Raw genomic sequence first — 24,789 nt, 5'->3', positions numbered from 1 at the left:
TGAACTGCCTCACAAAACAACATTCCCTGCATGTAATAACACACACAGCAGCAAGAAAAGTTGACTATAGCTCTTTCCATGATGTGCTATTTTGCTCCCCTGCAGGGAACTTTTGTTGGAGGAACAGCCCAGAACTCCTACCATCTCTTTGGGGTGTAAAATATAGATGAGCTCAGCTTGTTGGCTACACTGAGCCATTCCTGTTGCAGCTGGAGTTATTACTAGACAAGTATCACATTCCCTTGTGAACTTTCCCACATTCTCATGCTTCTCACTGGTCCATCTACTTATTGACATATTTATTGCATGAATTTTATATACCGCTTGATTGTAATAAAATCTCAAAGCAGTTTACGAGAAGAATGAAACAATATAAGTGAAAAAGGGCAGCAACTATTTTAAACATTCAGAAAATCATTAAAATCAACAATAAGCTAAATCCAGATGAAAACACGTCAACATGTCTGGATAGGTTTTGCCTAAACAAAAAACAGCTACCAAAAAGAGCATTATTATTATTGTTGTTGTTGTTGTTGAATTTATATACCGCTGTATACCCAGAGGTCTCAGGGCGGTTCACAGAAGAAAATCAAAATATAAAAGCACAAAATACATAATCAAAATAAAAACAACAGCCCAATAACCCAATAACACCCTCCCCCAGTACAGGCGACAACAATTTTAGGCACAATTGCCAACACTCAGGTCCTTTTGGACCTGGAAGAAGAACAAATGGGGGTGGAATGGGGAGAGGCGGGACTTAGGTTGACTCCAGTCATGTGACCTGGAGACCTGACGCTAAGCACTTGTTTTCCTTTTGCCAGACCTAAGCAGAGCAGCAGCCCCGCTGCTGAATGGGGTTTGGATCTGGTGTAACTTTATGCTTGCTTAACTTACACAAACTTGCTTAATGCCAGCTTCCTGTGCACAGGATTGCTCCCTCAAAGAATTAAGAATATTAGATTATTATTTTTTTTTTGCGGGTTGGGGGAGCTATTCAGTGCTATGTCTTTAAGCAGGAGGCTGGTACTAATGGCCTGAATGTTTTTACACTTCTGTGTGTTTTTATTCTGTTTTTTGTGCGAGAAACAGAATATCTCCTGAGAACCTGAGTGCTCTGTTTTGTTTTTAAATTCCGAGGTGCCAGATGGCTATGGCTGAGGTTGAAAAGTATATTTATCTTGCATTTTGAATAACTTTTTGTGTTATATTAGCTGTGGCAGCCTTGGAACAAAGTCACCTATTTCATTTCGGAAACTCCAATTTTTTCATCAGGGATCGAAGCACATAATTCTGCTTCTGGCATGTGTACTACTAGCTTCTTCATGAGATAAGCAATGAGTGGGGAAAAGAAGACAAGCTTGAATTATGGGTTTAATATTCTGAATAACAGGGCAATACGTGAATGAATAGACACAATAAGAAAACGAGACAGGGCAGCTTGGTGGGAGCAGCTGGATTAAATATGGAGTGAGAATGAGAGGAAGACTGCTGTGTAAAAACGGCCTCTCAAAACTCTGCCACTCTGCTTTTGGACAGGGAAATTGACGGGGCACATTTCACAGAATTTCTCCCGGGGGATTAGACATTGTACAACAGTTTCCAGAACTCACCATTAGCTGTGATTGCAGCACAGCTTCTTTCCTTTCCTCCCTACAATTTGGCTTGTTTGTTCGTTTGTTTTTAGCTCCTTTCCTGTCAGCACTCGCCACTGAAGTTTTCTATTAAAGGGAGCGATATATTGCAATGGAAATGCATTTCTTAGGCGTGCAGAAGAGAAGCTACGTGTTTATTATTACGGTTTTAGTTGCGTTTTTATTTTTTTACAAAAGGCAACCCAAAGCAACTTGCAAATACAACACAAACGTTAAAATGAAATATGAAAACCCACCGGTGACACATGCCAAACAATAACAACCAGTTCAAATACATTCCACTCCATTTAAAAAAGAAGAAGAAAAGGCAATGCCGGAATATCAATTAAAGCATTCATGACAGATGGCCACCCAACTTCTGCTTAAAACCCTCCAAGGAAGAAGAGTCCACAAACTCCAAAGGGAGTCCGTTCCACTGCCGAACAGCTCTTACTGTCAGAAAGTTCTTCCTGATGTTTAGTAGGAATCTCCTTTCTTGTAACTTGAAGTTCAAGTCCTACCCTCCAGAGCAGGAGACAAACAGCTTGCTCCATCTTCCTTGTGACATCTCTTGAGATATTTGAAGATGGCTGTCATATTTCTCTCAGACTCCTCTTTCCCAGGCTAAACATACCCAACTCCCTCAACCGTTCTTCATAAGGTTTGGTTTGTAGAACCTTTATCTTCTTGGTCACCCTCCTCTGCACACATTCAAGCTTGTCAATATCCTTCTTAAATGGTGGCACCTAGAACTGGACACAGAACTTCAGGTGTGGTCTGACCAAGGCAGAATAGAGTGGTACTATGACTTCCAAGAAGATCAAACCTCTCCATTCTGAAGGAAATCAGCCCTGAGTGCTCACTGCAAGGACAGATTCTGAAGCTGAGACTCCAATACTTTGGCCACCTCATGAGAAGAGAAGACTCCCTGGAAAAGACCCTGATGTTGGGAAAGATGGAGGGCACAAGAAGAAGGGGATGACAGAGGACGAGATGGTTGGACAGTGTTCTTGAAGCTACGAACATGAGTTTGACCAAACTGCGGGAGGCAGTGGAAGACAGGAGGGCCTGGCGTGCTCTGGTCCATGGGGTCACAAAGAGTCGGGTACGACTAAATGACTAAACAACAACATAACTTCCCTTGATTGGGACACTATACTTCTGTAGATGCAGCCTGGATCAAATGAAATTATTAAGCATCCCTATTTGCCATAGAGGAAGAGGCCATTTATTTAGTCACAAACCTGCAGTAAGAATGATCTCATTTCCCCCTGGAAAGCTTCACCCCCTGCCACCCAGTCACTGCAGTCATTGCACCCAGTCACCCCTACATATTACTTTGTTCTTCAATCATAGAAGTGGCCTACGATATTAAGACAAGGGACAGATGGGTGTTGGAAGAGGCATCACTTCCCATGAGGTGCACCCCTGTTGTCTCTGATCAAGGTAGTCTTTGAAGCAATACAAAGACCTGTCAAAAGCACCCATCACCAGCAGTCACCACCTTTAACCCACCTCCTTCAAGTCTCCAAGAGAGAGAGGTGGGGAATAAACAAACTAGTGTCTGCCTCCAGCTAAATAAATAACGCAGGGCAATCCAAATATTGCCCAGCTCAATACCAACAATAGGAATTGTTCCAAATGCCCCAAGCAGACCTGGGAATTTGCACGCCATCATTTCTCTTCAATGGAATGCAAAAAGGCTGTCGTCTGCCAGATTTCTTCTGTCATAGAAAGAGGCTTGGGATTTCGGATGCCCATCTGAGCCGGAACCAGAACTATGGAGAATTCACATATGATGTCTTTCTGACAGTGCTGTTTATTATTACACTGAATTGGTGGGTTGTGTGTCTGTGTGTGTAGGAGGGGAAGGGCTGGAGGAACAGGCAGGCAATGCAAGTTGTCTCGCACAGCGACAGCCTCATGTAATGTGCAGTGCTGCATTTGCTTCTTGCTGAGCCCTGACAGCAATGGGACAGCTGAGTGGCAGGTACTGCTGATCATTTTAATAAGCTCTGCCCAGTATATTTCAACTTCATCATTGAGGAGCTTTTGCTCTGCAATGCTTCCTTCTGCAGACAAGGAAAGGTTGTCTGTGGCTTAGAGTGTCGGACTAGGACCTGGGAGAGACCAGGGATCAAATCCTCCACAGCCATGAAACTCACCGGGTGACCTTGGGCCAGTCACTGTCTCTCAGCCTAACCTACCTCACAGGGTTGTTGGGAGGATGAAACGGGGAGATGGAGGCCATGTACACCACCTTGAGGTGTCATCTGCTCCGCAAAAGAAAAATGATACCCAAGCAGGGAACTCTTGCATGTGTTTCATTATTGCTTTGCAGGCCACAGTGCATGGAGCAATGTCAGCTCTTGAGAAAATCAACACTAATAAACTACTTGCTGTGGGATGCAAATTGGGATTTATACCAAAGTAGGTTTATTTTTATTTGTTTTTTTTAATGTCAACCACCAAGACATCGTGATTTGGAGGTTCTTGCCGTATTACTTAAGAAAAAAAGCGTTTGAAAAGCAGAAATAAGTTTGGACACAAACTCTGAGGCTGAAGTAGAAAAGAAGATGAGCAGAGAGCCTTTGATAACCCTCTTTGGGTTATGTATGCATGTGTTAAATTCATATGCCACCCATCATCCGTAGATCACAGTGTAAAAATACAATATAAAACCCACGAAACACACAATAAAAATAAGAACAAAGACAGACCAATAACCCCGTCTCCCATTTCAAAAGGTAGTGGATGTCAATCAGCCCAAGGCCTGGCTGAAAAGGAATGTTTTCGCCTGGCACAAAAAGGAGCATATTGAAGGTGCCAAGAAAGATTCTCTGGGGAGAGCATTCCATGAACAAGGAGCCACCACAGAAAAGGTTAGTTCTCGTGTTGCCACCCTCTGGACCTCTCATGGAGGAGGCACACTAAGAAGGTACTCAGATGATGATCTTAGGGTCTGGGTAGGTTTTGTGAAGATAAGATGAAGTCCGGCACGCTTCTGCTGCGCCGATCGGACGTCTGTGCCGATAGAAAAACTTGAGCCCCTCTCAGCTCTCTTTGAGCAGTCGTTAGCAGAGTTTGCAGCGGGAGAAACTGTTGCCTTTGTGTGTGGATAATAAAGCAGACTGGACGCAGCTAATCTCCAACAGTCTTTAATGAGAAGGAAAACATCATAAATCAGCCCGGCGAGAGAGCAGACATCCTTCTGTCTCTCAGCCAAAAACGAAAGGAAACTCACACAAAGGAACCGTATGTGAACATAACCACGCCTCATAATGTGAGACGCCACACAGAACTGTTTAACCCTGTAAGTTCTGATTCTCCTCACAGGTTTATAGAGAGAGAGCCAGTCCCTGAGCAGCTGATGTGGTCTTTGGTAGCTACAAATCCAATTTAAGCATACAGGAAAAGCATATGGAATAGTTCATGGACTATGTATGATTTCACAATGCAGGCAGAGGGGACATGAAGCCACTGTGGTGTAGTGCTTAGAGTGTTGCACTAGGACCTGGGAGAGACCAGGGATGAAATCCCCCACTCAGCCATGAAGCTCACCAGGTGACCTTGGGCCAGTCACTGTCTCTCAGCCTAACCCACCTCACAGGGTTGTTGTGCGGATAAAACGGGGTGATGGAGTCCATGTACACCACCTTGAGATCTTTGGAGGAACAGGTGGGCTATAAATGCTGTACATCTTATTTAAGTAAATAAATACATGTTCCCACATATCGAAACACCCCTTCCACAAAGAAATCAAGAACAAGGGGTGGGGGAATCAAGGGGGATTATGAGTATAATAAATAAAACCCTATCCCTAACATATGGACTTTCCATGTGCAGAATGTAGCTATGTTATCAGAATTAGGGAAAATCTAAATTTCAGCTGTAGGCTGCTCAGGGCAAGGACTTATATTTTCTTTACATTGCTCTATAAAGAAACCCGCTGCATTCTGGGTACTACAATAATCCTCGGCAATGTCAGCGTGGGTATGCGTAAAAGGAGACACTGGATCTATAGCAGCAAACAACCCCTATAGGGTTCTTGCCGTCTAGTGATTAATATCTTATCAGTTAACTGAAGTCTTTCAACAATGAAGGATGGTTATCAGGAAGGGAAGTAATAGAGCAAGCTAGCTGGACCACATTTTATCTATTTATTTTTAGCAAATTTAATTCTGCACACTCTAAAATAAAGAGTCATAAATGAGCTAAATCCCTGGTGCTATTTGTCAAAAATAATGGCGACATCTCTCTGCGCTTTCCCCCGTCTCATTTACTCTCATTAAACTGACCTCCTATATCCCAGGTGTCATCTGTTCTGCAAAAGAAAAATGATACCCAAGCAGGGAACCCTTGCATGTGTTTCATTATTGCTTTGCAGGCCATAGTGCATGGAGTAATGTCAGCTCCTGAGAAAATCAACACTGATAAACTACTTGCTGTGGGATGCAAATTGGGATTTATAACAAAGTAGGTTTATTTTTATTTTATTTTTTTAACGTCAACCACCAAGACCTTGGAAATTGGAGGTCCTTGCCGTATTACTTAAGAAAAAAGCATTTGAAAAGCAGATGTATAAGAACATAAGTAGACCCCTGCTAGATGAGCACAATGGCCCATCTAGCCAGCATCTTGTTCTCACAGTGGCCAGCCAGATGCCTGCAAGCAGGATTCAAACACAAGATCCCTCTGTCTTCCTGCGACCAGAAGCATTACTGTCTCTGACTGTGGAGGCACAATATAGCCATCATGGCTAGTAGCTTTATTGGCTCGCTTTACTGGCTGAGGGAGCTGGCGTACAGCTTCCGGGTCATGTGACCAGCATGACTAAGCCGCTTCTGGCAAACCAGAGCAGCGCACGGAAACGCCATTCACCTTCCCGCCGGAGCGGTACCTATTTATCTACTTGCACTGGCATGCTTTCGAACCGCTAGGCTGGCAGGAGCAGGGACCGAGCAACAGGAGCTCACCCCGTCGCGGGAATTCGAACCACTGACCTTCTGATCGGCAAGCCCTAGGCTCTGTGGTTTAACCCACAGCGCCACCCGCGTCTCTTTTTGAAGAAGTACTTTCTTTCAAAAGAATACAGGAAACCAGGAGCTACATTCAGGGCTCATTCACACGTTCATTTGTGCTGCACCTAGAAAGCACAGGTCCGAGCAGTTTTCTGCTTGGTTCACACTTTCTAGGCATGGGTCTGACTGGTTTCCCCCTTGCCCCACTCTTTAGTGACAGATCAGAACAAATGGCAATCTGGTGGAAACCAGAATTGCCATTTGCTCCGGCGTTCTCGGGCCGCACCGACCGTAAATGACCCAAGCCCCGCCCCTGCAGCCAGCTGATTGGCTGGCCCAGGGTATGACGCAGCCCGAGGATTCCTCTAGTCACGCAGGGCCGCAGCCAGCCCCGTGCGAACGATGGTGGGGCGTGAGCCCGCAACCCCCCCTCCTGATGTCAGGAGTGGCTTTGCTCCAATTAAGAGCGAAACAGCAGTTTTCCCTGGGGGAAAGCAGTGGGACAACAAGAAGTGTGGATAAGTCCTTACACTTCACTTACAGAATCCATGCCAACTCCAGGTAGGGCTGCGACAGACCCCTGCCTAAAACCATGGAGAACTGCAGACAGTCAGGGTACGTCAGGGGTCACCTACATTGTGCCCACACAATAATTACGTGGGGAGAGCTCTGTTGCAGTCTGGTCCTAAGTTCTGCTGTTGGCCACAATGGAAACCGGATGCAGGACGAGATGGGCCTTTGACCTGATCCAACACTGGTAGGATGCGTCTGCAATTGTGAGCTCATTCCTAGCTTGAACAATGAAAGCCCCCTCTCTGAGGCTCTTCCAGGTGAGTCATTCTCCAAGGAACAGTATCTTTGGGCTGAGTCACATCAGGATAAGATGGGGAAAGTAAAACGCCAATCACAGATTGCTAGATCGAACAAATGCACAGTCTGATAATGGAAACAAGCATAGCAAAAATCCTTATCGCAAGAGAGCTGTCACCTCAACAAACTATGTGAAGAAGCCCTTATAGTTCTCTCTATGGGACTGTGTTTCTCTTTGGGAAACAAACGGCAACTTTTTCTTTTCTTTGGACTTGGGCTGAAGCACTGCTGCAGGAGACCTTGGGGTGGAAGAAGAGCTGGTGTGGCCAAGGCAGCAAGAAACCGAGGGCTCAGTGCATCCTAGAAGGTCAACTGTCCCTTGGGAGAAGCGTCTGAGCTGTCCAAAGGATGGGTGGGCACTTTATTCATGTGCAGTGCTGGCACAAACATGAATGTATGCAGTGCAGCACATCTGGCAGGGCTGCATGAGGGGAATGCAGTGCCTGAAGGGCCATAGTACCTCCTTTGTACACAAAGGATTCAATCCTTGGCAACATTTCCAGGTAGTGCGGGGAGAGAACCCTGCCTGAAACCTTGGAGACGTACTGCCAGTCATTGAAGAGACTCCTGAGATCAATGGACCAATGGGGCCTGACTTCCTGGGACTTCTCCCTTTGCAAAAGTGCAAGCTGCATCCTGTGTTGGAATCTGCAGTTCAGATTTTGAGAGTTGTGCCTTGGGGTGAGGCAAGGGATCTCCGGACACACCCCTCAGACTACATGCCGTAGCTACTCATGGCAACCTACTTTACTCATTCATTGATTTATTTGATCCCATTGGTGAACCGTTTCCCATATAAACATCTCCAAGTGAAAATTGCCTCGCGCAAACATTTGAAGACTCATTAGAGAACAGTGCCTTTTACAATCACTCAAGAGTGTGTGTAGAATTCAAGATTTATTCAGAAAAGTTTCCAGTGCTCCTCACAGGGGGTTTATTCCACCAATAACCCAGCAAGTCTCGAAATTTACTGAAGCAGAGGGAATGTCTTTACTTGAGCATTTACAAATTTACCCTCCAGGGACGTGGCACTCTTCCACTAAATCCAAAAGTTTCCTCAGAGCAAACGAAGTGTGTTCTGGCTGTTTCTAATTGTTTGCACGGGGAAGAAATAATGAGGGTAGACATTTCAAGAGTCATTTCTCCCCACCTCAACCATTTTTCTTTATAACTTAAGTGGCAACTTCCAAAGAAACGTCAAGACTTATCAGTGTTTTTGGTACGCGTCCTATCTTTAGGCTAGCCTAAATGAAAATGAAAAGTATTTGTCAGGCAAATAAAGTGCCATGACATAACACAAGGGTAGGCAAACTAAGGCCTGGGGGTCAGATCCGGCCCAATCGCCTTCTCAATCCGGCCCACGGACGGTCCGGGAATCAGCGTGGTTTTACATGAGTAGAATGTGCCCGTTTATTTAAAATGCATCTCTGAGTTATTTGCGGGCCTGCCTGGTATTTTTACATGAGTAGAATGTTTGCTTTTAATTCAAATGCATCTCTGGGTTATTTGTGGGGCGTAGGAATTTCCCCCCCCAAAAAAATACAGTCCGGCCCCCCACAAGGTCTGAGGGACAGTGGACCGGCCCCCTGCTGAAAAAGTTTACTGACTCCTGACATAACAGAAACCAAAGGGCCTGAATACATGCCAGTTAGAGGGGACCCAATTAAAAAACAACAGCTCTCACCTATTGCAGATACATTGGAATTGCGAGAAGCCTCTGAATATTCTGGTTATTCTAACAGAAGTAGGAAGCACAAAGGCTGTATGCTGCTTAGGTACTGAATATAATGATTATATCACTTCTTATACAGTGATAGGAACTGGCCGGACATCCTCAATCACTCAGTGTATTGAAACAAATCTCCACACACCCTTTCTTTCTACAGCTCAATATTCCTGGAAGACCAGGTATGGTACACAGGAATATGCATCTTGGTGATGCTAATAACAATGGCTCATGTTCAGCTCACTGCTGGATTAATGTGGTCAATGCAAAAGGGGCCATGGCTTCTGCACCTTTAACACTTTTGTAGGAAAGGTAATTTCTGCAGATAAGCTCTGGCTGCAGTTTTCCCTTCTGCACACTTCCTAGAGGTCCTGAAGCCTTTTTTTGTACATGTTCACCCTAGACTGGGTACCAGACACTAGGTGATCAAAGGATAATTATTGCTACCTTGCAGAGGTTCACATTCCAGGAAAAGATCCCACATACTTATGAGATTTTTCAGCATTTAGCACAGAGCAGGGCTCCCAGACCTGGGTGACTGCTGAAGTTCAAGACTGGTCCTGACCGGTGTCGATATGTAGGGTTGCCATGCATCCAGGAAAACCCAGACATGTCCTGTTTACATTTTAAAGGAAATGTTTGGGTTTTATTTTGGGGAGTGGGTTGGGGCTCGGGGATCAGGCTCAGGCTCAAGTTTTCTGCACGCTGCGGCCGCTGCCAGCCCAAGCTGTCCTCTTTTTTGCTCTTCAAGATATGGCAACCCTAAGATATGTTCTCTGGAATAGGTCAGGGTGGCGCTGTGGGTTAAACCACAGAGCCTAGGACTTGCCGACCAGAAGATTGGCGGTTCAAATCCCTGCGACGGGGTGAGCTCCCGTTGCTCGGTCCCTGCTCCTGCCAACCTAGCAGTTCGAAAGCCCATCAAAGTGCAAGTAGATAAATAGGTACTGATCCAGCGGGAAGGTAAACGGCATTTCCGTGCACTGCTCTGGTTCGCCAGAAGCGGCTTAGTCATGCTGGCCACATGATCTGGAAGCTGTAAGCTGGCTCCCTTGGCCAATAAAGCGAGATGAGCGTCGTGCCCCCAGAGTCGGTCACGACTGGACCTAATGGTCAGGGGTCCCTTTACCTTTACCTTATAGATAAAACAGAAACCAATCATCAGTGCTACCATTTCCTTTGTTATTGTTGGCATCTGTCTGTCTCGAGAGACAATGGAGTGTGCTTCTGGGAGTGAAATCAAACCACTGTACAACTAGTACTAAAAAGCGAATTGCATTCCGTGCCTTCTCTCTCTCTCTCTCTCTCTCTCTCTCTCTCTCTCTCTCTCTCTCTCTCTCTCTCTGTGTGTGTGTGTTTGTGTGTGTGTGTGTGTATGTGTGTGTGAACAATATTGCATTTCTTTTCTTACTGAAAAGTGGAACAGTGGCTTTTCCACTCTGCAGAAAGTTGCCAGCATTAAGGAAGCAACCTGAACAAAACAATTTCTGGCAGGAAATTGTATGTGTTTTTCCTTTTGAACACATCCTGAGATAATCAAGCCATTCTGAAATGGCAGGCTCTCACCTCTCCACACGAAGCGACTAATTCCAGGACTTTAATCTCACCTGCCTGTGCAGGAAAAAGAAGAAAGGAGGCATCCCAGAGGGGAGATGACATGCCTCTACTGGTATTAGCGCTGGTGATTTACACTGGAGTTAGCAGAGTCTCCTGCAGATTATTAGCCTTTTCTCTTTTTGACCCTTGAAATGATTCCATATAGTTGCTATCGAGAATGAAAGTAGTATTATGGGAAGAGCAGCAGATCAGCGCTAGTGCGAATGCGGAGCTAGTGCAGACAGATTTTGGAGGACAACTACATCCTCAGCAGATGTCAATGAGTCTGGGAATTCAAAATAATAATAATAATAATAATAATAATAATAATAATAATAATAATAATTTATTTATACCCCGCCCATCTGGCTGAGTTTCCCCAGCCACTCTGGGCGGCTTCCAAGAGCTTCAAAGTGTTGGGTTAAAGATGAATGGGTGTTTTGGCAGCCATCTGACATAAACCTGGTTTATGTCAGTTTCCTATAATGAGATTATTGAAGTTTCTGTTCTTTTGCAAAGTTGACTCTGCTAATCATCGTGCACAGAGCTTTGCAAACAACCGATGTATCCCATCAGCTGCATGCCAGAAAAGCTACCAAGGGTGGAAGGCTCAGTCTAGTTCCAATTTGTGTCAATTACATGCGTTCATTCATAAAACTGTTCCATTCCATTTCCATATAAATCTCTGATTCCCCCCCCCTCCCAATCTGCAGGAAAATTTAAGATTAAATGCATATTTAAATAGTAGTTTAACACAAATGACACTTCTAAATATCTATTTTGCCTCAACGTATGCATTTCTAAATACGTATTTTTCCCAGATACATTTTGGTACTTTTCTGAGCTGGGGGCGGCATCCCACAATTCGGAGCCGTGCAAATTCCAAAGTATAAGTTGCGTTGCAATGCACCTACTAGTCTTGGAGCTGAAAATTAGGTTGCTTTTCTTAAAACTGCAGACCAAACAAAACCACCCTCCATCTGCACTGCTAACACACAAACGCAAACAGACACAAAGTAAGATTGCACCAGGCATGGCTCACTTTCAAACTTCTTTCCAAAAGCTAGAAACTTTTCCTTTAAATCTACTCAAGACACTGATTTCTCCACCTGATGCTGGCTTTATTTACTTGTGTGGCATGATAGCAGGAGCCAGGCACCTCTGGTCTTGGTACATTCACCCCATTTATGCCCACCCTGAATTATTTATCCATTATTAATTTTCCACTCTGTTCTGGATATGCCATATGCGCTTGTTTTCTATGGCAGCTTTGTTCTCCTTCAGCGGGAGCAGCCATGGGGAGCCTTTGAATAAAACAGCCAACTCACAGTCAGGTGCCTGTGTATCTCAAAAGAGAAATAAGACCTCTAATGTTACTGTATCATTAAACAGAGAGGACAAAGAGGAAAAAGAACACAACAGCACTGACGGGAATTTTCACGTAACGAGAAATGCTTCTTAAAGCGTTCTCAGCGTTGAAGCCATCATGCTATTAAAAGTTTCCGATTCCAGAAAGCTTAAGCATCTCTGCTTTCTCCGTTGCTGTACATTATTTAGTACAGTGAAAGATGAAGTCGCCACTGTGAAGTCACACAAATGAGATTATGCAGAGCCCAAAGCCCTTTATCTCAGGCAGGGCACCTCTGAGCAGGTACAGAATTCTTTCTCCTAATGGTGAAACTCCCCCCCCCCAAAGGACCCGAGGACAAATTATTTCCCTCCACTTCCTTTGTGGAGGGAATGCTCCTTCATTGGTCCAGAGATGGTGCAGGTTCACCATGGAGGAGCTATTCATCACTCCCAGTTCACCTGCCTACAGTTGCAGCAGCTCCACATGAATAATAATAATAATAATAATAATAATAATTTATTTATTTATACCCCGCCCATCTGGCTCAGTTTCCCCAGCCACTCAGGGCAGCTCCCAACAGAATATTAAAAACACAATAAAACATCAAACATTAAAAAATTCCCTCAACAGGGCTGCCTTCAGGCCCTGCGGAAAGATGTCAAGTCCCGCAGAGCCCTGGTATCTTGTGACAGAGCGTTCCACCAAGTCGGGGCCAGTACTGAAAAGGCCCTGGCCCTTGAGACCAATCTGACCACCTTGCGACCTGGGACCTCCAATGTGTTGTCATTTGTGGACCTTAAGGTCCTCTGCGGGGCATACCAAGAGAGGCAGTCCCGTAGGTTGCAGACTCTCCTTCCTTGAAAGTTTTAAAGCAGAGGTTGGATGGCCATCTGTCATGGATGCTTTAGTTGAGTTTCCTGCTTTGAAGGGGGTTGGGCTAGATGACCCCTGGGGTCCCTTCCAACTCTACAGTTCTGTGATTCTATGAAAGCCCCTCTCTCCCTAAAGAGGCGTGTCAGTGAAATTGTACAACCTCGCCTAAAAGTAGGCAACAAACATGAGCTTGTCTAGAGATGAAGCAGGGAGTTTAATTTATCTTCCCCGAGAAAGAATAAGCAGCTGGGAAACTGAAAACGCACAATTTGTCCTCAGAATCCAGCACACAGTACCTGCCCTTTGGCAGCTGCTCAGTTAGGCATGACTCTGCAAAAAAAGAAGAAGGAAAAAAAACCTTTCCAGAGAGCAAACATGTGATGTCTAAACACATGTTCTGTAAAATTCGTGACATTACAAACGCCAGTGGCAAAAGTTCCCAGACCTAAGGGCAATGAATAAGAAGCAAAAAGTCTGTGTGCGGCTGAGAACCACAAGACAAAAAAGAGACTTTGAAAGCCTTCAAGATCTGCCAAATATGAAGAGGTCTCATTTGCAAGCTCCTTTCAGACTGAACTCCAGCTGCCAAACTCTTGATTTCTTTCCCTCTCTGATTAAAAATTGTCAGCCTGCTTGAAAATATTTACTTTTAGAGTCTGTAAGGGTCAAAAACAGGTGTGACATTAAACACATGGCAGCATTTGATGTGTCTCCTCCCCATTTTAACACCAAATAGGGAAGGGGACGTTAATTCTTTCTCTCCTGCCAGAGTAGGCTGAAAGTTACCTAAAGGCTTAAATTATTAGTTAAGGAGGGAAGTTTCCATTAGCTGTGCACACACCATAAATTTAAAGCACATTTAAAGCATATTTCCACACTGCTGAAAACTATAGTTTATTAAGGGTGTTGAGAATTATAAATTTCTGAGAGCTAAACTACAGTTCCCATTATTCTTTTGGTGGGGAAGGTGCTTTGAATGTATAGCATGCATGCATGTCTGTTTGGGCCCTAAGAGTAAAAACTGCTCACCCTCAAGGGCACCACTTCCCAATACTTCTGTGTGAATCACTGTACTGGGCACTCAAAGGGAGGCAAGTCCAGCACTGTGACTCATGCAGAGATGCTATGGGCACCCTCCTCTGAGGATTGGCAGGTCCGTTATGTCCATCTAGTTCAGCACCCTGTCCTCTGAGTGGCCCACCAGGTGCCAATAGAAGTACAAAGCTGGGCTTGAAGGCAACAGCACTCTGCACACCTGTAATTTCAAGCAACTGGCATCCAGAGGCACAGATTCCACAGGTGGAATGTAGCCATCATGACTAGTAGCCTTCAATAGCCTTCTTCTCCTTGAATTAGTCTAAATCCTATGTCTAAACCCATCCTATGTCAAGGAGCTGTCCAGGAGTCAGGTCATCCACAGGGCAGGCACACACACACACACACACACACAGAGAGAGAGAGAGAGAGAGAGAGAGAGAGAGAGAGAGAGAGAGAGAGTGTTACAGGTACGCAGCCGTATTGGTCTGCCATAGTCGAAACAAAATAAAAAAAATCCTTCCAATAACACCTTAAGTGTCAGCATCACCCTTGAGCCAGTGCCACCAACTGGACTCACACACACTTCAGCCCCGACTGGGCTAGGTGAGCTGGGTAGCACTTCCAGAGACCACTTCTGCACAGGAACTGGTCAAAGAGCTGTGGACTCACAGCTTAGAGCTGTGAGCACCGGATTCACTTCCACAAGAAGACAGTCGTCGCACAGCAGAGTATAGCAGAGCATAAATGACTCGGAGAGCAGCTCTGTAGAATATCTTCTTTATTCTATCTACAACTATAATACACAACTATGTACAGAGCTAAATGAGGTCTAAACGAAAAATGCTGAACTGCACTGAGTGTCTGCAGCTGCTCTTAGCAGCAACCCTATTTTTACACATGATCTCTTTCTAACACTCAGTCTCTCTCTCTCTCTCTCTCTCTCTCTCTCTCTCTCTCTCTCTCTCTCTCTCTCTTTGATGTGAGGCTGGAGCGGAATAAGTAGAGAGCAGAAACCGCCCCCTCCTCTCTGGAGAATCAGCAGAGAACATCAGCAGATTCTTGGATATGGGAGGGATGAAATCTCCTCACTTAGAGACCAACTAAGTTTGTTATTGGTATGAGCTTTCATGTGCATGCACACTTTTTCAGATACTTCTTCAGAAGTGTGCATGCACACGAAAGGTCATACCAATAACAAACTTTGTTGGTCTCTAAGGTGCTACTGGAAGGAATTTTTTTATTTTGTTTTGACTCTCTCTCTCTCTCTCTCTCTCACACACAGAGAGAGAGAGAGAGAGAGAGAGAGAGAGAGAGAGAGAGAGAGAGAGAAAGAAAGAGAAAGAGAGAGAGAGAAGGCACGGAATGCAATTCGCTTTTTACTAGCAGAAAACAACACAGCAGTGTCCCTGATTCGCCTTCACTCAACAGAGGCGTTCCTGAAGCTAAGCTCTAGGCACCCCATTCCCCCTCTAGCTTTTCACTCTGGATCCCACCCAAGCAGACGGAGGCTACATCGAGGGGGTGGGCTCCTCCTCTGGGCCTATCTGAGACATTGCTCAGCAACATGCAGGACCCTCCTAAAGCGAGGGGGAGGAGGGGGAGGAGAGTCATCAGGACGGGGACTGTCTGCCCGTACACTGTGACTCTCAGCTTCTAATCCTGTCCTGGAGGGTCCTCCTTCTCCTAATAATAATAATAATAATAATAATAATAATAATTTATTTATACCCCACCCATCTGGCTGGGCTTCCCCACCCACTCTGGGTGGCTTCCAACAAAATATTAAAATACAGTAATGCATCAAACATCAAAAGCTTCCCTAAACAGGGCTGCCTTCAGATGTCTTCTAAAAGTCTGGTCGTTGTTTTTCTCTTTGACATCTGGTGGGAGGGCGTTCCACATTGCGGTTGCCACTACCAAGAAGGCCCTCTGCCTGGTTCTCTGTAACTTGGCTTCTTGCAGTGAGGGAACCGCCAGAAGGCCCTCGGTGCTGGACCTCAGTGTCCGGGTAGAACAATGGGGGTGGAGACACTCCTTCAGGTATACTGGGCTGAGGCCGTTTAGGGCTTTAAAGGTCAGCACCAACACTTTGAATTGTGCTTGGAAACGTACTGGGAGCCAATGTAGGTCTTTCAAGACCGGTGTTATGTGGTCTCGGCGGTCTCTCAATCACCCTTGATCACTCAAGTCTCCTGCTTCTATCAACTCCCAGCTCGCCCCTTCTGCTGACTGCTCCTCAGTGTCCCACCACCAAGATCCAGGCTTGAAGGTGTCATCTTTGGAGCTCCCACCACTTCATCTCATCCATCTGGTCCCTGACATTCAAGCTGGTGGCCATCACTGCCTCCTGTTCCCTGGTGCAACTTTGCCCTGTGAAAAGAAGCGCTTCCTTTTATCTGCCCTGTATCCCCCAACATTCCACCTCACTGGATGCCCATGTGTTCTAGTGTAGTAAGAGGGGTGGGTGGGTTTTACTCTACCCACCGTTGCCCATCCTGGCTAGTGCTGATGGGAGTCGTAGTCTGACAACATTGGGAGGGTACAACATTGGATGCCCTTAGTTTGGAGAACTTAAGGGCCCAACTCTAAAGGAACTGGGGAGCAAACCCATGTAATTCTGTACCCACCTGAATTTTTCGGACTCCGCCCTCATCACTAATCATTGCAGTAATTCCAATGCATCGCATTCATGCAACCTGTTTACAAAGCATAGTCATTCGACTATATATATAACAAAAGCCTACCGGTCTGCTAATTAATGCAGAAAATAATTAAGGAACTTTCTGCTTTTAAAGGGCAGTTTGATTCCTATCTGTGAATTTAATTAAAAGAGAGGCAGCTGGGAAAACTAAGGTTAATTATATGGATGTTAATAAGTCCCTAAAATTGCATTTTGACTACCGTACAAATTGATTAACCGGGCGGGTTGGGGAGGTGTTTAAAAGTCATTTGGAAAGATCGGTATGTCATGTGCCAAATACCATGAAGGTACACAATGGCTTCAAGGTCTAGAGCAGGCATAGGCAAACTCGGCCCTCCAGATGTTTTGGGACTACAACTCCCATCATCCTTGATCACTGGTCCTGTAAGCTAGGGATTATGGGAGATGTAGTCCCAAAACATCTGGAGGGCCGAGTTCACCTATGCCTGATCTAGAGGCACGACATCCCTATATAAAAGTATAGAGGCATTCACACCTGCAGGAATAGTGGTGGGATTACAGAGGGGTGGGATAAAAGATCGGAAGAATTTATGCAAGGAACGACATCTCTTGATTTCTCTTGCTTGATAATGATGTTTACCTTCAAGGTCGGGTGCCTTTGTGGGACGGAACACCCCGCCTCGGACATGGAGGCAAGGTGTTTCCCCAGGCTGGCACAACACCAAAAATCAGTCTCTGATAAAATACCATGGCTATTCAGCGAACAAAATCACTTAAAACATGGCCTATACCAGAGCTGCTTCATTTAGGAGGGAAAGAGAAGAGAAGGCTCTCGTGTGTTGCATAAAGCTGCGATTTCCAAAAATAAGGTGCCATCCATTCTCTTATGTATCCTGATGGTCTTGGTTAAGAGGGAACTTTAAACAAAAGCATCTCTGGAAACAAAAGCTGCCTAGTAAGCCTAACCCAGAGAGCCATGAAATTTAAGTCTGCTGTTTCGTAAGCCCCTGGGGTTTACAAATGCATGAACGTGCTTGCATTTCTCTTCTTTCTGTGGTGTAATTATATTAGGTGATAGTCCTGCGATACCTACTTTGCTTCTGCTTTGCCTGGCTGCATTGTAATTACTCACAGTTTACTATTTGCATCTCCTTTGCTTTCGGCGCACTTCTCAAAAGGGTTGCTCATACATATGGACGGAGCCTGATTTCATAAATGCTGTTTATGCCACTTGTCAGAGGCTTTCAGTCCTAGAGAGAATGACCTGCAGGCCACCACAGAGAAGACTCAGAACCTGATACTGACCTTGCAGGTACTTATTGACATCTATGCAATCAAGAGTCAGTCCAGTTATCTTGCTGCTGGGTGAATTCTCCATGCCTTTACTGACACACGGACTCCCTTACACATCCAGCACTGAGGTCACACCCACACTCTACATTTAAAGCACATTTAATACACATGGCTTCCCCCGAATAATCCTGGGAACTGTAGTTTTCCAAGGGCGCTGGGAACTGCAGCTTTGTGAGGGGTAAATGCTAAGTTGTGGGTGAACATATCAGACAACACAGTGATTCCTCAGACAGCTCTTGTTTATTCACAGGCCAGAACAGAACAGGGCTGAAGGGTTCAGCCAACCTGCTTATATAGAGCTCAACTACATGGCAACAGTAACAACTTTCAGTAACTATCCAATCACTGAACGTCACTTTCAATTCCTTATTTGCATATGTGGACCTGAGAGAAAACTATCTACAGTATCCCCCTGCTGGCCCAGGGTGAGAACTTCAGAACATAACAGTAAACTAATATTCTTCAGCAGAAGCTGTTTACTTTAATAGTGTGTGGTATGGATGTGACCTAAATCTCCTTCACTCCTCCCCTCACATGTCCTCTTTTTTAGAAGAAGAAGAAGAAGAAGAAGAAGAAGAAGAAGAAGAAGAAGAAGAAGAAGAAGAAGAAGAAGAAGAGCCTTACATACTGGGGCCACACACAGCTGGCTTCTTTTGGAAACTAACACAGCTGTCCTCCTCTGAGCTCGATCCTGCAAAGAAGATTGTAAATCTGATCGAAATGGGGTGAGCATGATTCTATGGCAGCTTGAGCCCCAGTTTTCTGTCCCACTAACACAGAGCTTTCCAAACTATGTGTCATGAAACATTAGTGTGTCGGCTGCAGTGTGTAGGTGTGTCATGCAAGCACTCCCCACACTGGAAAGGGGTCAGTTTCACCTCTGATTTGCTAGTAAAACTGAATGACTGTGTTACAAAATGATGCACGTCTAAAACGTGTGTCCCCAACAAGAACAGTTTGGAAAGCTCTGCACTAACACATGAACCACTCCTGGTTGCCACTCTTCTGTAAGCCTCCAGCTGAGAAGAAAGGCTGGATACTTCAAAACCACATGCGCTGAGGCCGCTATGAATGGCTTCAAGCGAGAGAGTTGCCCTTTAGAAAACTTCTGCCAGCAAACAGCCGAGAGAAAAGTCTTGGGTTTCAGCAGGAGGCCTCCTCTACTAACCAAGGGCGCTGCTGGCATCTGACATTTGTAGGGGCAATATCTAATATACTTTGGAATCTCTCCCACAGAGAGCTGTGGCCAACAAGGGGACCTAACCTCCTAAAGGATATTCCAGGAGCCTTTTCTAAATGTTAGCTTTTAAAAAAAATGAATCAAGCTTTCTGTGTGTGTATAAATATAAGGAACAGTATGCAATCTGTATTATTATATCAGATTATTCGCTGAGAAGTAAACCTCATCCCACATTCCATTATTTTGCCCAACTGATGCAACAGACAACCACAAATTGCTCATTTAAAAACAGGTGGTTAATCTGTGACTCTCTAGATCCAGGGTAGCAAATCCTGAATTTGGGGGCTTCATCCAGCCTCCCTAGAATTTTTTTTTACTGTTGCCGCCAGTGAAAGCGCCTACCAATTTTGATGGTGGCAAGAAAAAGTATTTTTTTCAAAAAACAAAAACAAGTTTGACATTTTTTCTAGATGTTTACACTTCACTTACCACTGCACCCTGATGGGGGTTGCAAACTGCCCCATGCCCTGGTCATCAGACTGACCCTCTGATGAGCAGGGAGAGTGCAATAACTCCCTCTCAGTTCATCTACATGGATCACCTGAGATGGAGGCTGTGGCCACACCCACCTAGGCCACACCCACCACTGGAATGTGCCCCTTGCCATTGGGTCGGACAAGGGTGAATGCAGCCCTGAGGCCAGGAAAAGTTGAGAGAACTCTTGTTCTCCAGGTGTTGTTGGATTCCAGTTCCCATCAGCCCCTGCCAACATGGGATGGGATGATGGGAGTTGTAGTCATGGGATGGGATGATGGGAGTTGTGGTCATGTATACCACCTTAAGCTCCTGGAAGAAAATATTTAGGTGTTGCTTATTTTGCCATTATTCCCAGTCACCTGCATGCTGTGCAGCCTTAAACTCTTTTAAAAAAATTTCTAAATGCTTTATTGTTCATTTTCCATATATATACAACACATAATTATCTTCTTTTCAATAAGTCCAATCAGAATGTCTATGTTCACACACAAAAATTGCATGCAAATTCAATTATGCATTTTCTACACAAACCTATGACTTAAACCCTTCAACTCAACAACCATCTGTGTTCTAGTGACAAGCCTTCTCTCTCAGATCCCACAGCCAATGTTATCTAACTCCAGGTGTCAAATTCTCTGCAGTCCAGCAGATGCTGCCAGTGAACTGGCCAGTACAGGTATGGGGGAATTCAGGAAAATACTTGCTGATCTTTTTTCGCCTAGGAAAATCACCATCATTAGCTTAATCCTGGGGTTCCCATTAACGTTGCTTCGCTTATAATGCTTTGGGGGTACAGTTTCATATTTCAGCGGAAGATGTTCAATGAAAGGCAGCATAAACGAAAGTCACCATTAAGGCAGTGCACACAAATGCTGCAATGATAATGACCCTCAGAGCCCCTTCTAGCGCTACAATTCTATGACTCTATGATTTTATCGCTTCGTCGTGTCACCCGTATCGTTTATCAGACGCGGTGCCATTTTGAGCGCTCGCTTAAGATGGAAAATGAGACTCAGAATCTCTGCGAAACAAATAAATGTTTAGCAGCGGAACTAAACAGGATTCCCAGGTGAACGATGCTGTTTGTTTTCTGACGCTGGAGCAGCTGGTTCCTTCTATCTACACGCAAATCAGCCTGCCACAGGGTTCCTCCAGAGAGTAGTTATTTTTGTTCTGAAAAAAGTCACAGGTGAGTGTATATCTACAGAGGGCCTCTGGTATCATACTGAAGTGTCTTCGTGGGCCACAGCACCTGTCTTCGTAAGAAATCACAATAATGACAATATTTTCACATTACTTATCCTTTAGATGGCATGTTGCACTCAATATACTTCACATGCATCACTGCAAGCATGATCACATGGGAGCAAATGGATTGTTTTCTGCATTTGTGCAGAAACTGAAGGAGTGACAGCCGCATCTATCTGCCTGCCTCCACAGTTCAGCCCTAGATCCCATAGGAAGTAGAGGGATTCCTCTTGACATAGATATTTGACAGGAAGAAAGCCAGAAAGGTAGGGTGAAATGTAGTATCCTGGGAAAGGGCATGGTTGGCTGACTGAAAAGGAGCATTTTGTTTTAGGTCCCACTTGCATAAAAATAGTAAACAATGAGCAAAAGCTTAAATGTGAGGGAAAATATTGATCACTGCAGAATCATCAGTTACAAGAAGCCCTTCCTCCAGGTAATTGGAAGGCAAAGGGGAAAGGAAACGAGAGGATTTCAGTAGGAACAGCAGAACTTCTTGGGAGGTAGTTGAGTTGTCAATTCTCCACAGCTTTGGATCAGTTCGCTCACTGCATTCCCCCACCCCCAGCACACACATAAGCTATTTTAAATGCCCACCTAAAACTAGAAAGTGTGCATGCAGTAAATATGGGTTTTCAAACAGCTGCTTGTTGACTGCACATTCAGTCACAAACCGAAATTGGTCTTCTAGTAATATGGGAAAGATGGAGGGCACAAGGAGAAGGGGACGACAGAGGACGAGATGGTTGGATAGTGTTCTCGAAGCTACCAACATGAGTTTGACCAAAGTGAGGGAGGCAGTGGAAGACAGAAGTGCCTGGCTTGCTCTGGTCCATGGGGTCACGAAGAGTCGGACATGACTAAACGACTAAACAACAACAATATGGGTGGCTGGTTCTCTGTCACAACAACTGATCAAGGTAGGTTGGGTCAATAGTAAGGGTGGGGAAATCTGTCAGTTTTGGTTTGTCTCATTTTTCCTATCTTAAATGCATTTCTCCACCTTTTTACATCTGTTCCCCCTAAAAAACAAAAGGTCACAAAAATTATCAGCATTTTAGCACTAATCTCTCCCATCTTACAAATTTTTGTATGCAATTTTACCAAAAAATACAAATTTGTGCGAAGTCATTTCTCCCTAATATAATGCACGTTTGCATGTTATTTTCACCAACATATGCACACTGTACCCTAGGATTTGAATTTTTGCACAAATCGCTTGGATGTAGAACTGCATAGCAACAGAGAAGTATGGATTTCAAAGGATGGCTGTATTTCGGTTTGTGCACTGTTTCAGAAAGAGCAAATTAGGCAGATTTACCTTTAAATGAGAACTGCATTGATTCTCCCACCCACAGTTGATAGTGCCTTGTCCAAGCCCACCCAAGGCTGCTATGTACCTGATCACAAATATGAGTCCACATTTATCAGGTTTAAGCCCCGAAACATCAGCCACTCTGCACCACACACCCCTCAAACCTAACCAGCAGTGGCCAACCAAGTATCCAAGATAGCAGGAGATGGAACGCAACCAACTAAGGACATGCTAAGAGTCACTCAAACCTATTGAGACTTCATCTAAATAAAACGAACAGGTTGTGCTTCATAAACAAGTCAAGTGATCGGTCAAAATTCCCTATAGTGAGCCGAGTGTTTCCTTTGTCACAAGGTAGAGGAAAACATATATTTGGTTCTAATCTGTGCACCAGGGAACCTGTGTTAGCTACCAAACTGGGGAAGAGAAATGACTGCAATCATCCTACTTCATTGAAGCCAAAAAGGTGAGAGACACTGAAATGAGAAATATCCAAGTTCAGTAAGAGAGATCGAAAGCTCAGGCCTGAGATGTTTTTCGTTTGTCCCGTGGTGGGACTCCCACCGCTTTACCCAGCAAACCTGCTTTTTGCTACTGAATCAGAACAGATGTCAATCCACAGAAAACCTGTTTGACACTTGTTCCAATTCAACAAAGGGTTTTCTGAGTGGAAATGGGATGATGAAAGAAAAACCTCTCAGACCCATGCCTAGAGATCACAAAGTGTGGATGAGGTCCAGGTGACAATGGCCTGTGAGGATGGAAGAAGGGAGAAACTTGCAAATCCAGAAGAAGAAAAATGAGGGGGTGTGTGTGTTATTATTGCTTATGATAAACACTTATTAATCGCCTTCCATGGAAACATCTCAAGGTGATGCCCTTTAAAAACAGCTAAGAAAACACACACACCAGCAGATATGCTTAAAACAAAACAACAAATACAAGCAACTCTCAATTTGTGCATGCTTGATACACACGCGCGATTGCACATGCGCATGTCCTGTTTGGCACCAGAAGATAGTGGAACGGGCTTATGCACACTCCACCAACATGTGCAATGACCCAGAAGATAACCCCCATGTAAATGGGGGGGTTGTCTGTACAACACAATACAGTTCAAAATAGACACCCATGGCAGAGACCCTTTCATTCAGCTGGGAAACCTTCTTGGAACAAAAGTGTATTTAATTGTTTCCAGAAAGTGCCTGCCATATCTTGACAGGAATGCTGTTCCACAGTGCAGGGGAAGCCACACGGAAAGCCCCGCTTCTTATATCTTTGGAAACTTCTCCCATAGGGATAGATTAGCTATACAGCGTTGAAGCAATGATTCTTCAACATCAACTTCATTGGACTGGTCATGTTGTGTGGATGCCTGATGATCGTCTTCCAAAGCAACTACTCTATTCCAAACTTAAAAATGGAAAGCGTAATGCTGGTGGTCAACAAAAGAGGTTTAAAGACTGTCTCAAGGCAAAATTTTAAAAAGGTAGTATAAACACTGACAACTGGGAAACACTGGCCTGTGAACGCTCCAGTTGGAGAAAAGCCTTTACCAAAGGTGTCATAGGCTTTGAAGACACTCGAACTCAGGACGCAAGGGAGAACAAAGAAGAAGAAGACTGTACATTGTATCACAAAGTTTTGCTATTGGAGGAAATAGGATGCTAAATAGCTACAAGGAATCAGGGGCAGCACTCAACATTCAGCTGGCTGAAGACCAGTGCCACAACCTTCTGTGATTCCTCCTCATGTTGGTGGTGGTGTTTAGACAGCCCAAGCTCTCCAGGGCCATCTTCTCAATCAACAATGCCTTGCCTGTGGGTGAGGTGGCCCCAAAGAACACCTGCGCTGCCACTGTTTTTGCCATGGAAGCTGCAAATACTGTTCAAAATCTAACAGCAGGCAAAGGTCTCCATGCGGTTAGTGGGTAGGCCGGCCCTGCAAGTAATTATAGTGGGTTGACATGAAACTGTTCAGTAAGATTTGATTAGTATAACAAGAATGGTTAGCAGAAAAAGGAGTTTGTTGTTCATCTACTTTAGTGATAACGGGGTGCTGCGGGGGGAAAGACTTTGCATCTAACACTTTAAGTTAGTGTTGTATAGCATTCACGAATCCTCACGAATTCTTGCATGTTGCAGAAACCTGGCTACTCTCTCCCTCCTGTCCCAATCCTGAGTAGATATAAGGAAGGCTACCTTACATTCATCTGAAAACCATTCCCTACTAGCAACCAACTGATACCAGGGCAGCACAAAAGAACATGTGCAACTGATTTCATCTGGAGTTCAAGGCTGACTCCCCAAATGCAAAGCCAGAGATGGCCCTCTATATGTCGGACTACCTGGTGGAGAGCCAGCTTCTATATGTGCTTATGTGAAC

The 24,789-nt window shown here is 44.8% G+C and overlaps 1 protein-coding gene and 1 long non-coding RNA gene across 6 annotated transcripts in view; one reads left to right on the top strand and one right to left on the bottom strand.

Annotated features, from left to right (window-relative positions):
* The window catches only part of LOC309370033, a 248,467-nt gene that overhangs the window by 57,370 nt on the left and 166,308 nt on the right, over positions 1-24,789 (top strand). The window lies entirely within an intron of this gene.
* PEX5L (peroxisomal biogenesis factor 5 like) overlaps positions 1-24,789 on the bottom strand; it is a 169,523-nt gene that overhangs the window by 106,322 nt on the left and 38,412 nt on the right. For 2 of the 5 annotated variants that reach the window (XM_081911020.1, XM_081911022.1), the window contains exon 2: positions 1,614-1,721. The exons of 2 other annotated variants lie outside the window; for them this stretch is intronic. In XM_081911020.1, the coding sequence (XP_081767146.1) occupies positions 1,614-1,721 (108 nt within the window). Of the gene's footprint in view, positions 1-1,613; positions 1,722-24,789 lie in introns of those variants that run through there. One more of the 5 variants, XM_081911024.1, reaches the window with a different exon arrangement.

Source organism: Podarcis melisellensis, assembly GCF_964234715.1.
Source record: "Podarcis melisellensis genome assembly, chromosome: 5".
NCBI classification, from domain to species: Eukaryota; Metazoa; Chordata; class Lepidosauria; order Squamata; family Lacertidae; genus Podarcis; species Podarcis melisellensis.
This window is presented reverse-complemented; position numbering and strand designations above follow the sequence as displayed.